The 15990-nt window shown below is 32.8% G+C and overlaps 1 protein-coding gene across 1 annotated transcript; it reads left to right on the forward strand.

The window, feature by feature from the left end:
* The first annotated feature begins 1946 nt into the window (after positions 1-1946).
* On the forward strand, positions 1947-15899 carry LOC111055876 (protein ABHD18). The gene is made up of 10 exons (XM_039439164.1): positions 1947-2104; positions 2702-2786; positions 3446-3628; positions 4993-5105; positions 6554-6692; positions 7124-7213; positions 9493-9597; positions 13213-13390; positions 13941-14234; positions 15577-15899. Exons 1-10 carry the CDS (start codon positions 2013-2015, stop codon positions 15882-15884), a joined length of 1587 nt encoding a protein of 528 aa, XP_039295098.1. The 5' UTR covers positions 1947-2012; the 3' UTR covers positions 15885-15899.
* Positions 15900-15990: the final 91 nt, after the last annotated feature.

Raw genomic sequence — 15990 nt, forward strand, 5'->3', positions numbered from 1 at the left:
GTGTATTGGTATTTGTGGTTCAATGCAGGGGCAGCTACAGCAGCGAGGCACTCAGACACTGTTCTCCCTTTAATTTTGAAGAAAATTTATTAAAAGGATTCAATAATCCATTTTGTTTTATTTTTTCAGATTTTATTACTAATTTTAATAGTAAAAAGTCATGACAAAATGGTATGGAATGCTCAAATTTGCTGCTGCCGCGGGTGAAGCAATACGATCACCATTAAGATAATTCGAGCCGAGTGAGCATTGGTTCAACGTGGTAACATTGTACAATGAGTTTATACAGGCTGCAGTGCGTAGGAACAACTCCGAACGTCTCATATAGCATTGAGTGTAACAGTGTTTTTACAACCTGATTATTGCACGGTCGTCGGTCTTTTAAGATACTAACCAAGAATTTTAATTGCAAATCTGTAGAATAGGCCACGATTCCATGTTAAAAAAAGAATTGTTTTGAATATTATTTTTAGAGATATAAATATTCTTAGGTCGATGTATTTTTATATAACTAGTACCTCATTTTGTGAACAGTAGACCTCGCGCAGTTAATAACCACAGCCTCCTCTAATACTGTCGTGTCGGCGAGATATCGGAGTATAAACGACTAATGACTGAGTTGTATCGACAATGCTAATAATTTGCTGTAAACAGCTATGCTACTATCATCAAAAGCTTACAAGTTGAAAGCCGAGAAAAGTAGGGAAAAAATACTACGCTACTTCGAGTTATCCACTGCATGCAATTTATAGTCCACACAACAGCGGATTTTACTAAGTTACATTAAGATATTAAATGGCATGCAATTAATAATGTACTCGACAGCTGATTTATGATGAATAATTCTATATTCTGATTTTTACTCTTATATTGGCGTATGCATGAGGCTCCTTTTCCTTTTATATTATCCTTAAAATGAAAATTTTCAAAAAACTTTGTATGTACATCAACGCGCAATTTAAAAAGGAATATACCTGTCAAATTTCATGAAAATCTGTTATTACCACGTTTCGTCATAAATGCGGAACATATTAACATAGAGAAATGCAAAACCGTCGACTTTAATCGTAGACCTCTCTTCGCTCTGTCAATAAATTACATGTTTTGGGCTATATGATTTCCTGTGAATTAATTTCTTTAAAAAGCTGCACTGATTAGTAAATGGTGAGTGGATATTGGATGTGCTTTATTTTATCATGGACTATCAGGTAACCCGTGCTCCACGAGGATCTAATTAGATACTTGACCTACTAAAATTTTAAATATATAGGCATGTAACATAGCCTAATTGAGAATCTATAGTGAGGTCCATGTTATAATGACAGTATTTGATCAACTTTGGTTTTGGTATCCTTGTCAATCATTCAAAGAAGCCGGTGGTACTATTCTTTTCTAGGTCCACAACGATGCCAATTATGTTTTTGACAGTGTAGAAATATAATTAATTAATGCAGAGAATCGGCATCGCTATTTTTCTATCTCCATCCACTGTCATTATAACGTGGACCTCACTATATATTGCCTATGAAATATTTCAAATTGATCAGCTCAGTAGTTTAGACAATCATTATAATGCATAATTTAAGGCTAGTTTCTTTATTATATTGAAGATGATCTATGATTTTATTTAAACATGTCATTTTTGAAAAAAGTCACTTTGCTGGGCATCTAAAGAAAAACGGTTCACTCTGTCGGGTTGTGAAGTAAAAATAGAACTGTAACTGTCCCACCTTGTCATCGTCTTTGGTTCAATTCTTTTAAACATGAAATTACAGAATTCAAATTAATGTATACCTTAAATAGGTTTTTCATATCGGAAATTGAATGAAATTTTATATTTTATTCTCTTGGATTGCAAAACAATATATTATTAATTGGACTTTGTTTGCCATCTCATAATTTCATAATAAGTTGGCAGCCTGTAACTTGTCTTATCTTATCAGCTGATATCAAAATTTCAATGAAAATTTTAATCGTCACTACATCTTCATCTTCACTCCATTACTTCTGACATGCCTGTTAATAGATTAGACCAAATTTACAGAACTATTTTAAATTCAAAGTATTTTATTAAAGGATGGGGAGAACCAGAGAATCTAAAAAGGTAATTTATTTGTGGTATTGTTTTCTGACTTCATGAATCACGGAATATTTTTCAATTGTCTGCTAATTCGATTTAACCTACAACTGTAAACAACACAATACTTACATCAAATTCATTGAAAAAATTTTAATTAGAATGAAATAACAACACAGTTATTCTTTTGAAGTTTTTAATTTGTAAGTTTATTAAGTACTTTTGAGAATATCCACGATTGTTGGGAAAATTACAAAATTGTATTAATTATTAAATAATATGAAAATGTTCTTCTCATTTCTCACTATTTAGCCACTTCTATTATAATAAGCTATTGTGACTACCCAAACACTAGAAAAAAATCAAAAAGAAAAGTTGAATTTTTTTGAAGGCTATGTTTACTTCAATCTTAAGTGATTGTAAATTCTAACCTTAAAAAGTAGAGAAAACTGATATTGAACTTCTAGTGACTAGTCTGTTTTTAAAACTAAACAAGTGTATTTCTTAATTTTTACAATCTCTACATTTTTGTTATAGCATAATTGTTAGTAACATTCTCTGTTTTTGTAGCTGTAGGCTAGTATAGACTACATTTACTCAACAGTGCTTTAATTCCATTTTCAGACTTTTTCAGTTCAGGAAGGTAATGTCAAATCGCGAGACTTGCTACAAATTGGTACCTGAAGGATATCCCGTAACAATAGACAAGGTAAATTGACTTTATAACACAAAATTCAATCTATTGATTACGGTATTTGAAGGCTAGAAGAAATGATTAGCCTACTAAATTCTGCAAAAGATAAAAGGAACTTGAATCAATAGTCTAATAGTAAATCATTCGTTTAAAACAAAAAGTAGGTAACTTTCTATCAAATAGATTATAAGTTCAATGACAATATTAATAATTACAAAAAAATACCTGTAATAATAATTAGTATTTTGAAAAGATGCATTTCTTGACAACACAATTAAAATATAATAATTATTCATTTATGAGAGAACACAAGACTTTACGATAAAAATATACATAGAACCTCAAATTATTACATTAGTAAATGAATTAATAGCTTATGAACCATCAGTAGAAGTAGACAATAATACTTTTTATGTGGTGCGTGGGCCTACATCAAAACTGGTATCTTTTGATTGCCAGTCAGGTACAAGTGGTCTACTGGTAGCATTCTATTCTCCTAACTCCATCACAGTAGGTACGGTAAGATAATTATTCCAAAAAATAAAGGTACTGTACCCAAATTTTATTATTTCTGCACGTTCTCTTCTTTATATAGTTCCTCCTATTAGATAATTTTGTATCCAATTATTATGTTAATATCTAATTTAATTTGAATGTTTAATTGGCACTTGCAGGAAGAAGAACATTCAGATTGTCGGATTGTGGAGGGTCATTTTACTTCTCCTTTTATAAACCACCTTCCTGGGCTACTCCCTCCGGAGGCCGAAACTGCCTATTTCCAGGCTATATTGCCGACCAAATGGAATTCCAATCACTACAAACCTGTTTGCATACATCTGGCAGGAACTGGAGATCATGTAGGTTCAAATTGATTGATAAAAATGAAAAAAAAACTATAATAGATATCGTTACTTACTTTATCAACTTTCAAAAAATTAATATGATCAATTATGTATTCGTAAATATGAATATTTGAGAGATTAATTTTCTTTCATATTATGAAGTGAATTTCACATAATTTGAAAGTTCCTCTATTTATTACTAGTGTAAAGTAACTTGAATTAATTTTGATCTTGATGCTATAAAACTCTGACAAATTGTTTACATTTCTATCAATCAAAACTTCAATGAAGTAATATTTTATTCTGAACTAGGTCAATATTAATCTGGTAAATGTCTTCTTATGCTAGATCCACCTGCAGTTAAATCTGTCGATTGATCTATGTCATCTATCAAAACCTTAATTTTTTAAAAATCTCAGAGGTTATATTCAAAGCGATGTATATTATATATGAACTTGTTTGGTTCTCAAGGAAATTTTGAGTGATAAAATAATAAAAGTCTGAGATAAAATATAATATTAAAAGTCTGAGAGATTACTTTTCACACGGCTCTCTCTCGAATACAGAGATTCCCGATACTCTTTCCTTCACTGATCACTGCCACTACCTAACAGTATTCTCCCTACTTTTGTGTCAGCATCCAATCGTGCGCAGCATGCTTACTCCACTGCTCCACTACTCTGTCCATGCAACAAAATGTGCAAGTAGAAATCGGTTCCCCCTCTTCATGTTAAAAGTAATATCTCTCGGACTTTAATTTTCTATTCTTATCTAACAAACTAAAAGCTAACCTGAAGGTTATCATATTACTATAAAATTAATGCTGTGCAATTATTGTGAATTTTATATCATCATTTTCTTGGTAAAGTTTGTTATGACCAAATATGTGTTATGCATTGCAGTATTTTATTTGAATATAGTGTACAACTTGATTCCATACCATCATTAGAGTGTTTCTCCAATAAATTAAGCCTATAATGAAGCAGTTTGGAAACTCTAACTCATAGTGCCGGTTGCACAACAGCTGGTTAAATTTTAACCGTGATTAATTCCACGAGAACCAATCAGAGAAGCTGTCTTCAAAAACGCCTTCTCTGATTGGTTCTCGTGAAATTAATCACGGTTAAAATTTAACCGGCTGTTGTGCAACCGGGCCATAGAGTGATTAAATTAAATTGTGATAGTAGATACCGTAACTTACTTTATTAACTTACAACAAATTAAAATGATGACTTGTGTATTGGTAAATATGAATATTTGAGAGAATTAAATTTCTTTCATATTATGAAGTGAATTTCAAAACTGATTTATGTTATGATGTAGCATATATTTACCACCTCCATGGAACCGATAAAATTGTTGCTTTGTAATTTTTGTAGCACTTTTGGAGACGGCGTATGTTCTTGGCTAAGCCACTCCTCAAAGAAGCTGGAATTGGTGCAATTTTATTGGAAAATCCTTTTTATGGAACACGTAAACCGAAAGATCAAGTGTAAGTATAAAATGTAGTAATTGATGATTGTAAATGCGTAAGATGTAGTATCGTGTGATAATAATAATAATAATATCGTGTGACCTGGCTGGCTCAGGTCTAGTGTCAGAGTTTTCAGGTCGCAACTGATCAATTTCAGGGCCTCTGACATGACCTAACGACTGCTGTTTAGGCAGCCGGGACCGACGGCTTAACGTGTCCATCCGAAACTATAGTAATTGAAATGACTAAACATTATCAAGTTTGTAACTTATGGTGAATCAATCATAACTTCAATTACAAGACTGTTGCAAACTTGTTATGGTTGACACAAAATAACAGAAATTGAAAAAATAATAATAAATACCTAGAAGCGGAAAGGCAAATAATAACTCTATTAATAACTAATAGGGAACCTGTGCTCCTCAAAGTCTAATTAAAAACTAGACTTTCTGAAATTTGAAGAATTGATGAAATAGGCCTATATACATCCTCGGTTAATTAAGCAAAATTTAAAGTTAATCGGATCAGTAGTTCAGATGTGATGCGTCATTCGTGAATTTCCAATACCCTACATGTATAAGCCGATTCCTTTCTTTATTATATTATACATAATAGTTTACACTTTGAAACTTTCTATTGAATAATAATTTCAAAAGTGGATCTAGTGAAAGTCGTTTTAATCTATATAGGGCCTAAATAAAAATCGAGCCTCAAATTTTGACATTCAATAACTTTATTATGTGTGCACTGAATTTGATGATTTTTTTTTAGTTGTGTTCGTTATGTTCAGGACCAGGTTTATGGCCTATCAAATTTATAATCCGACTTCAGGACACTTTCCTACGGTCCTTCAAAGTTTACATGTAATCCTTATGGGAGAAGATTTGTGAGCTGGCCACACACAGAAATAAAAATCAGCTGTTATGATCATTGCGTCATACAACAGCCGTCGGTAGATAGTAGACAAGAGTGTGTGCTGCTCCATAACCGCCCATGTATTTTATTCTAAACGCCCCGACTAAAAATAAATAAACGTTCTGTGTGTAACCATCCAGCAGTGCGGCCTCAGGTTAAAGACTTACATGCTCTAAGGGCATTGCTTTGTTTCGAATAATTGTGCTGTCTTCGGTGTTTAGAATTAATTGATTTTTAGTAGATTATTTATTTAGCAGTATGAAAATTATGTATATAAATAAAATGCTGCATCGCGCCTCCTCAGGTGTGCATCTAGCTAAAGTTTGTCATGAGATGCATTAAACTATTTGGCGGTACGAAGCTCGCTGGGCCAGCTAGTATTGAATAATTTTTTGTTATAAGTGGCCTATTTTCATTTTCTTGAGAATATCAGGATTATACATAGTAACATAACATCAAATATGTTTATGTATATATTAATAATAACAATATTATATTATGGAATATAAATAACATCATTCCAGAAATTAATTTGAATGATTATTTTCCAGACGCTCGATACTACACAATGTGTCAGATATTTTCGTGATGGGAGGATGTCTCATGATGGAAAGCCTGGTGCTTCTGCATTGGTCGGAAAAGTTGGGGTTTGGTCCCCTGGGTGTTACCGGGTTGTCTATGGGGGGACATGTGAGTATTTTCACCTATCAAGTTATAATAATAGCTTTATTGTCATTCATTAAATGAACAAAAGCCTCTCAATAGAGGTAGTTTGTGGTTGGCAGTTACCAAAAAACATCTTCTTTGAAAAAATACCTATCAAGTATAAAGTAGAAAATAAATTGATTTGCCTCGAAATTTAGATTAGGAAATATATATTTAAAAATGCATCATTCTACAGAAAAACATGCCTATTTCTTCCAGTTATAATATTGGAGAAGAATTTTCAGTTGCTAAGATAAATGTTCCCTAATTCTTAGTTATCTTGAACTAAAAAAATGTATGCAGGCTAAGTGTGAAATTTAGCTCGATTTTATTTTGTTTTTGATTACTTACTATTGTTAAAACGATTTTGGTTTTCGCATTTTGTTGTGATTGAATATTTGTTGTTTTGTCTACAGATGGCATCATTAGCAGCTACAGCCTGGCCGAAACCGCTTGTACTAGTTCCTTGCTTGTCGTGGTCCACTGCATCAAGCGCCTTCACAGAGGTAATCACAATAATATTAGTAGATCAATTCAATTTTTTCATATGACAATAGAATGAGAAGGAATAGGCCATACGTCTAATGTATCCCCGTCTAGGGAAGATAGTCACTTGAAAAGGAGGTCACAAAATGAATACTCTTTTTTTGTTATAACACATTAATTTTTGACCAAACATAGTGAGGTCTATGTTTTAACTCGGATTTTCTTATGTCTGTCTGTATACGGCCAAACGCGTTGATAGAATTCGATGGGATTTGGCAGTAATATTCCTTTTTCAACTGCGCGTCGATGTATACACAAGGTTTTTTGAAATTTTGCATTTTAAGGATAATATGAAAAAAAGGAATTCCTCTATACTCTGATATCACTATATATATAATCTACTTTGAAGATAGGATAAATCAGACTATAGAATTATTCATAATCAATCAGCTGACAAGTGGATTATTCATCGCATGCATTACACAGATGTCTGGCCGTGTCTTTTTCTATAACTTAAGTTAGGGTTTCAATATTTTTTATGATGCGTGCCCATCAGTATCAGTATTCAAACATTCGAAAAACAAATAATTTTATAGGTTATTGAAAATAAAATAAGAAATGATTAAATGATGTAGATAATGCTGAAGAAATTATAATATTCTTGATTGAAAAAAATTAATTTTAAAATACCGTAGTTTAGAAATATTTTTATCAGATGGAAAGATTATCACAGAACTGGATAAATTATCATATGGGATACAAATTCACACGTGAACTGAGTTTATGAACATAAGTGAGTTTTTGATCTTGGAGAAAACAAATAACAGTTTTTAAGAGTAAATTATGATTCAACTGTGAATTGTGATTCAACTGAATCAACTAGAGCAGGTGACATCAGATACTTGTGGATGAGAAAACTGCGTGAGGTCTACTGTTCACAGGACTACTAGTATAATGAGAAACTTATTTATAAAATTAGATTGAGATTGAAAATATGAATGGGTGAAAAATTACAGATGTAATAAGTTAGTAATAATAATTGATGATATAAAATCCATTCGATTATCTTGAGTAGCCTAACAATAACGAGTCAAATACGACTTTATGAGATAATATCAAAAATAGAATACTAGTGACCCCCTGGGTTAGAGAACTCGCTCAAGAACTGTTGTATTGTAATCTTTGAAACCCGCAACTTTTAATTATACAGAGTTGATGAAAATTATGGAAACAGCTAAATATTTCTTTTAAAAGAATAATTTGACAGTAGGTTTTATTGGGGATCCTATTTGAAATGAAAAATTACTCTGTCGCTTCAACATCTTTGTCCCTCTCATGAATCCAAATTCATTTTTTTAAATGAGAAGGTGGTCATGTGATACATGATACAGAGTTCCAAGAAAAAATGAATTACCGCACATTGATATCTCAACCCATATCAGTTTGTTGATGTAAAAGTTGTAAATTATGTTGTATATTAACCAGCTGAAGGTCTGACTGTGTGATAGCTTCCAAATAGCCTCAGCTGGTGGATCAATGGAAAAACTGTTGTGTTTGCAAGTAATGAATTCTTCAGCTGAGTAAATGATAAATAAAAATATTTTTTTCTTATATACACTTTCAATGTTATTTGTTATATCCTGAAAAAGAACGAAGAAGTGAGTCAATTTTGTTGTCCAACGAACTTGACCTGTAAATTGGTTCGAAGAATACGTGTTCAAAATTTGAAGCTAATTGATCAATTCTTTCTTAAGTTATTGTAGAACATACAAACAGACGGACAACGGCTTGAGCCTCCAGTAAATCAAAAGTGAGAACTCGCTAAAGCTCGTTCAGTTATTGTTACGATAGCATCCCATACTTCTATATTGTATAAAGTCTGTTCCATGTAGGCCTATGTTTGTAAAATGTAAAATTTTATTCTTTAAAATTTCTTTTGGTCCCTATATGGAAGTCACCTTTCTAACTATTATGGCTACTTAATTGTGAATCTTCTCATGATTCGATACCCTCTGTTTTCCCTCTAAATTCTGTGTAAATCGTCTACAATGATTGTAATTCTATAATAATTGAGTACCTCAAATTCTAATAATTATTCTGTCATTGGATTTAAATCTTAGTTATCATAGATAACTTATAATAGAATTCATAGTTCTATGATTGTCTGTGAATTCCAGTAAATCATGTATTTCATGTGATTATTCTATAGTTGTAGGCTATTATTTTTTATTTTTGTTTTAATGTTAATTTGAATGAATTAGGTATTTTTGATGTGATTTAAAAACGTTGTTGATTCCAGGGAGTTCTGAGTGGCGCAATAAATTGGGATCTCTTGACCACACAGTATCAAACAGATGAAGTGTTCAAATCCGAAATCGAGAAAATGGTGACAATTATCGAAGATGTAAGTCGTATCACCTTTTCTATACGATTTCATGGTCCTAAACCTGGAGAAACTCACAAACTTTCCAATCATATTCTACAAGGTTATATTTAGATTGCATAATCTCTGTTTCAACCATTTCCAACCATCGTACAGATTGTCATATGCCACAAACTGAATTGGAATTTTATTTATTATTGATGTTTTTATTGTCAGAGAGATCCTTTCGGATATACTGCCTTGCCGTAATATCCAATCTCACTTCATATATGCACTTGAGTTTATAGGTTATATTATTGGGTTTGTTGAAGTTTTATCACTAGAAATTTTTACTTCTACTTCCACAACCCAATTTTACTTTTATTAAGTTTAAAAAATGCATAAAGTAGCATTACATTACTTAGGGCCGGTTTCCGAGCTCGGGATTCAGCCAAGTTCTAGACTTTAAACAGCTGGAGTCAGAAAACTGGCTTTCCAAAACGGGGTGCAGTCGCAGTTTTTATCACTGTATTCACAGTTTCTATTTTCTCATTTCTATAATATTGGAAACGATTTTCCTTGACGATATTACACATTCCTAAATAATTCAAAATAGCTGAATCTTCACACTATTTTCGCTTTATTTTATTTTGTGTTCAAGTTTCTATTTTTTCGAAATTTAATTCAAACGTGACTATGACAATTAATACGACTACGTTTTCGCCCCGTTTCGGAAAGCCAATTTTCTGACTCCATCTGTTCAAAGTCTAGAACTTGGCTAAATCCCGAGCTCGGAACCCGGCCCTTAGTGTTTGATTACATTAAACTAATCAGACGATGAGATTGAAGAAAATTAAATTTTCTTCAATTTTGAAATCATCTAAAAAATTTTCCAAATTTCACAATCATCTACCCGACTTTCTTCTTATTGATTATTAATTTATCAACTTACAAACAAATGCTGTCATCAAAATTAGTGTATATTTGTGTAATTAATTATGTTAATACTATACAATGAGAATCTGCAAAATTTATTGAATGAAGATTGATGTGTAATCGGGCACGTTGAAATATAGGTCACGGCTGAATTATAACAGTCGTGAGGCCCATTAACGGCTTAAATTTTATAAGAGACTAGCTTACTTACATTCAGGCTAGGTGGGTCCTTCCCACGGTGGAACTCCCCACCGACAAATTTTTTTTCTAAAATGTACTAATTAAAATTCATGACATTTTCTTCATTTTCCAAGTTCCATTCCCCTACTTTGGTTGCCTTTATTACCGGCCTCCCTCTGATGTTATACTGTACTGTAATAAATAATTCATTTATTTGATCCTGGTTTAATTATTGTACATGCTATGGTGGGATTTACTTTATACTTTGAATGTCATCAAAATTTAACTGGGATGCGTACATGCCACGTTTAATTTACTCACGCCTTTTTAATGGCACCACTATACTCTAATACAACCTCTATGGTTGTTCTTACATCCCTCTACGTTTGATCTAACATTAATTATTGTTGTTACTTGTTAATAATAATCAGTTCTTTCTCAAATATAGTCTACTGTGTTTATCACACAAATATTATCTGATATCTCTCTCCACAACTCACTCAGAAATGTTCATAATAAAGATAAAGTATTCTAATAATTTATTATGTTTCACATGATCTACACTCACCTGAATTCTTGGCGCTAATTTCAAAAGCATCCATACAACAATGCAATACCTCAAACGAATTTGAATTTTCCGGTAATTTATTCCAATTTCTATCATAACTCATATCAGAATCAAATTGTTTATTAATTTTGCAATCTATGATAAAATCTCCTATATCAAAACTTTTGAATATGATTTATCCGGTAATCGATTCCAAATTTCATTGTAACTCATATAAAATACAATTATTTATCTCAATCTATAATAATAATAATAGTAATGAGTGACCTGGCTGGCTCATGTCTGGTGTCAGAGTTTACAGGTCGCAACTGATCAATTTCAGTGCCTCTGACATGACCTAACAACTGCATTTTAGGCAGCCGAGACCGACGGCTCAACGTGTCCATCCGCAACACGGATATCTATAATAAATTATCAAAAATATGGAATAACCTTACAAAATCTTTCAATCAAGATCAATAATAGAACATCATTTGTGGATGACATACCAATGAAGATTGCTCGTTTACAACTGTAGTCTCCTCTAAAAGTCGAAATAAAATAGGCTATTTATTTATTTATTCACAAAACTATATAAGTTTGAAAACAACAGGCATGATAACCCAAAACTGTCTCCTGTACAGTAATTCCACACTGTAAAATATAACCCATAGATTGCTGGCCATTTGCTGATTTTTAGGATGTATTTATTTATACATTGATACATATAATATAATTCTCTACTAAGAATGATTGAGAAAGGATATACTAATCGGCACTACCTAATAACATACAAGGTTAGCAAGCCAATGTTAGGCTCAATTCACTCTACCTCGACTCAAATCGTACGACTCCAGTCGAGGATACTCCAGTCTCTCGGCCTTACGACTTTCTTGTTCATTGTCACTACTTCAGTTCCATGCTACTCCATTTCTAACCTGACTTTATTAAAAATAACTCTAGGAAAAATGGATTAATTGCGAACTAATAAAGAGAAAATGAATATGTTTGATAATTCTAAACAAAAAACATAGTTTAAGAAAAGATAGAATGATTTTTTGTTATTCTTTCTAATTATTTATTCAACTTTTAAATAAATACTGTAACAAATTTTATAATAATTATAATGAATTAATATTGTCTTATCTAATTCGTTTTATTGGCTTATTTAGAATGATGGACCAAAAAAGAAGCAACAAGAAAATGTTTCTTCTGTACTTAGCCATGAAGATGAACCTTCAAAGTTCAAATTCTAACCTCACTTCATTGAAAATACATGATACTAAGCAACTCAAGTCGCTTCTTTATCAACATGTCGAGTTGCCGCTTGACTAAGTTTCACAGTCGTGAGGTTGCAGAAACTATAGTGAGGTCCACGTTATAATGGCAGTGTTTGTTTAGCAATGGTATTGCTATCCTTGCCTATCAAGGTTAGTGCTATCTCTTTCTCGCTTTGCTCTGTTGCCAGATCGTCTTTTAACAATGTTACTAATTAAACAACAAAATATTTATTTCATCTTAATTATGAAAATTAATTATAAAATTATTGAAAAATATAATTTCTTGCTTAATAATATATAATTGATTATTTTAAACGAGAATGAACAGTAAATATTACATCAATAAACCTGCATCAACTACCGTCTGTAGAAGGCATTGACATGACTGAGAGTCGGAAACGTTGTTCTCCTATCTTTCTTTACTGCCATTATAACGTGGACCTTACTATAATAGAATCGACTGTCTGAGTGTCACAATTTGAAAACACATGCTTTGTCCCGAAGGCACTGGAGTTGCAGTCTCTTCTCGACTTGAGTCGCGCCTAGTGTTAGTTGTGTCAAAAACATGCTGACAGTGTGAACTGAATCTTACCAAATATTTTTCCATCAGTAATTTCCTAGCAGTGAAGAGCTTCTAAATGCTAAACAATAAATGTTTATTTGGAATTTATTTTGAGAATTATGTTTAATTTTAAATATCTTTCTATTTTTCAGGATGCCTTCCTGGCAGGTCAACAATTCGCCAAAGACTTTCCGAATAGTATGAAAAACGTTGACAAGACGCAGTATTGTGGCTGTGAAGGTGGCAACATCGCCTCCACTAATTTAAAGAATAAAACCAACGAATCATCATCGAATGCATCTAATGAGGCTCCCAATACAACACAAACAGGTAGCTGTAGGCAAAATTATGTACGAGTTATACTAGAAATATTATAAATCTCAAAAAAATGTATTGGTAGAATGACATGAAAATTTACAAGTACCGTTTTGAAAAGTTTATTTGAGATTTTAATTTCATACTATGAATGTATTGTAGTAGACCTATAAGGAAAAGTGAAGCTTTGTCGCAATAGTTCTTTCCAGATTTTCCCTTTTTGTGTAGTTCAGAAGTTGATATTGTGGTAATTATTCATATTAAATAAAAATACTAAGAAATTGTCAAAAAACCACAGATTTCAGTCTCTGTTTATCAGAGATTTACAATGGTGTAACAACCGAAACCGGCCTTCCTAACTATCAATAAATCTGTTTTTTTTTTAACAATTTCTTAGTATTTTTGTTTAATATTTTCAGATTTTGTTTCTCAGCTGCGTGCGTCGTTATGCATGGTCTGACGTGCACTTGCATATTGCACTTACACGCACTCAATGTGATTATACCATTATATCTATGATATATCCTGATCTCTGTTATCTTATTCTGATCTATTGCGTTAACAGAGAGCTGCACCCACGACACAGATACCAAACGATCACGCGTCCAGTTCAGTGATTCGATCTCGAGCGAGACGCTGAAAGCCGACAGTGCTGATTCAGGCGGGAAGATGAGCAGCAACCTGTTCAGCAGACTGTTCCACCTTGGCGGTGGTGGGGGTAGGGGCAAATCAGCGCCGGCTGCTGAACAGAAGAGTGCCTCACCCCCTCTCACCCCTCTCGGTGCTGACGACCGGCGAGATCTGCTGCATCTCATCAATGAGAAACTGCGCAGTGGAAGTGGTGCCAAGAGTAAAACAGGTCAGCTTTTCACTCAATTCAAGGCTGTGCAACAGGCTAAAAAACTTATTACTGTGATATTTTTCAAAGTTTTTTGATTTGTCTGCTATCAAGCTATCAAATTTCCTTACAACCTTTATGACGTATTTTTATTTTTTATCTCTATAACATATTCATGTACATTTTCATGTATGTTCTAAATAAAAGTTTGGTAGATAAACAGTCAAATATCGGTGCACCGAGCTTCGCTCGTTATTTATTGATAACAGAACTCAATTCTTTAAAATGATTGGGGAAGGACTAACAGGCACAGCCCAAAACTGTTTCTTCCCCGAATTTCAATTTATACACTATAAATATTCCAAAAGTAGGTTATGTTCCATACTCTTGAATTCAGGTCCAATTTTCAGTCCAAATATTTTAGAACATAAAAGTTCTCATTTAGATTGTAAATCATTCATTTATACCAAATTGAATAACAAAATAACACTCACTAATAACTTGGAACTGTAAAGTAATGATAAACTTTCAATATTATGATATATACCATCTCATGTCAACAAATCAGATTATTTTGATCGAGTCAATTAAAATTTCTAGATTTCTCGGGAGATACGGTAAGCTAATTGATTACACAGCTGATCTCCCACACAGGCACACGCATCTTCTGTTATCGACAGACGACGAAATTATCATCTGTTTTTCCGAGGATAAATTATCCTTTTCATGTCCTTCAGCGAGTTTCCCAGGGATGAGACCTAGTGCAATCGAATTTTTATATCATAAACATACTATGTTCAAAATTTCGTGTAAATCGTTTGAGCCGTTTTCGAAATCCGTTGAACATAAATAACCAGATATAATATAAATAATAAACCAGATATAAAAATACAGAAATTGCTTGCTTAATATAATTTGATGTAGATTTTCAATTTTTGTGTACGAACTCTTAAAAGTCTGATTTCACAAAATTTCACCGTTCAAATATTTACCGTAATTTCACCGTTGCGTGGTGTGACGCAACAAATTATTAATAATAATAATAATATATAAGCAATAAAAGTTTAGAATCTGAATTTTCAACTCATTCGCAATAAATTGTCTATGAATATGAAAAAAAATATTACGCTTAATTATTTAATATTTTTCAATTTATTTACTGTATTTAGAAAAATTATATTTCTTTGGCACCCTTTACTGGAATTATTATTGAATTATTTAGTTTTATAATCTATACTATTATTATAATGTAATTCTACGAGAAAATTGTAAATTTGACTCGTAAATTGTAAGCTTTTTTATATTTGTTATTGTTATTAAGGATAAATAAACGATTTTTGATTTGATGTTTGATATGTTTTAGACGCGTCATGGCGCGAACTGGAGGCTCACCACTTCATGCGCGGCATCATGGACGAGTGCACACATCTGCGCAACTTCGCCCGCCCCGTCGACACGTCACTGATCACGGTGGTGTGCGCGCGCAACGACGGCTACGTGCCACGTGACAGCGTCACTCCGCTCGCCGACATCTGGCCTGGCCTCGAGGTGCGCTATGTCGACGCCGGTCATGTCACCGCTTTCCTCCTGCATCAGAATGTCTTCAGGTCGGTACCAAACCTTCATTTGTCCAGCGTTAGTAGACAGAAGGTTGATCACGCACAGGTGTAAGATTTAAAGTGGTGGGTGGAACGCCAGCGTGATGTCACGTGTAGTAAGGAAGTGATGAGTAACCACACTGAGCATACAGTTTATTCACTGTAGCTTCAAATACATC

Source organism: Nilaparvata lugens, chromosome 12 (assembly GCF_014356525.2).
Source record: "Nilaparvata lugens isolate BPH chromosome 12, ASM1435652v1, whole genome shotgun sequence".
Lineage (NCBI taxonomy): Eukaryota > Metazoa > Arthropoda > Insecta > Hemiptera > Delphacidae > Nilaparvata > Nilaparvata lugens.

Coding starts and splice junctions, on each gene's coding strand:
- LOC111055876 (XM_039439164.1), top strand. CDS start 2,013: ATGCCTGTTAATAGATTAGACCAAATTTACAGAACTATTTTAAATTCA. Junction 2,105..2,701: donor GAACCAGAGAATCTAAAAAG/GTAATTTATTTG, acceptor TTCCATTTTCAG/ACTTTTTCAGTTCAGGAAGG. Junction 6,693..7,123: donor GGTTGTCTATGGGGGGACAT/GTGAGTATTTTC, acceptor TTTTGTCTACAG/ATGGCATCATTAGCAGCTAC.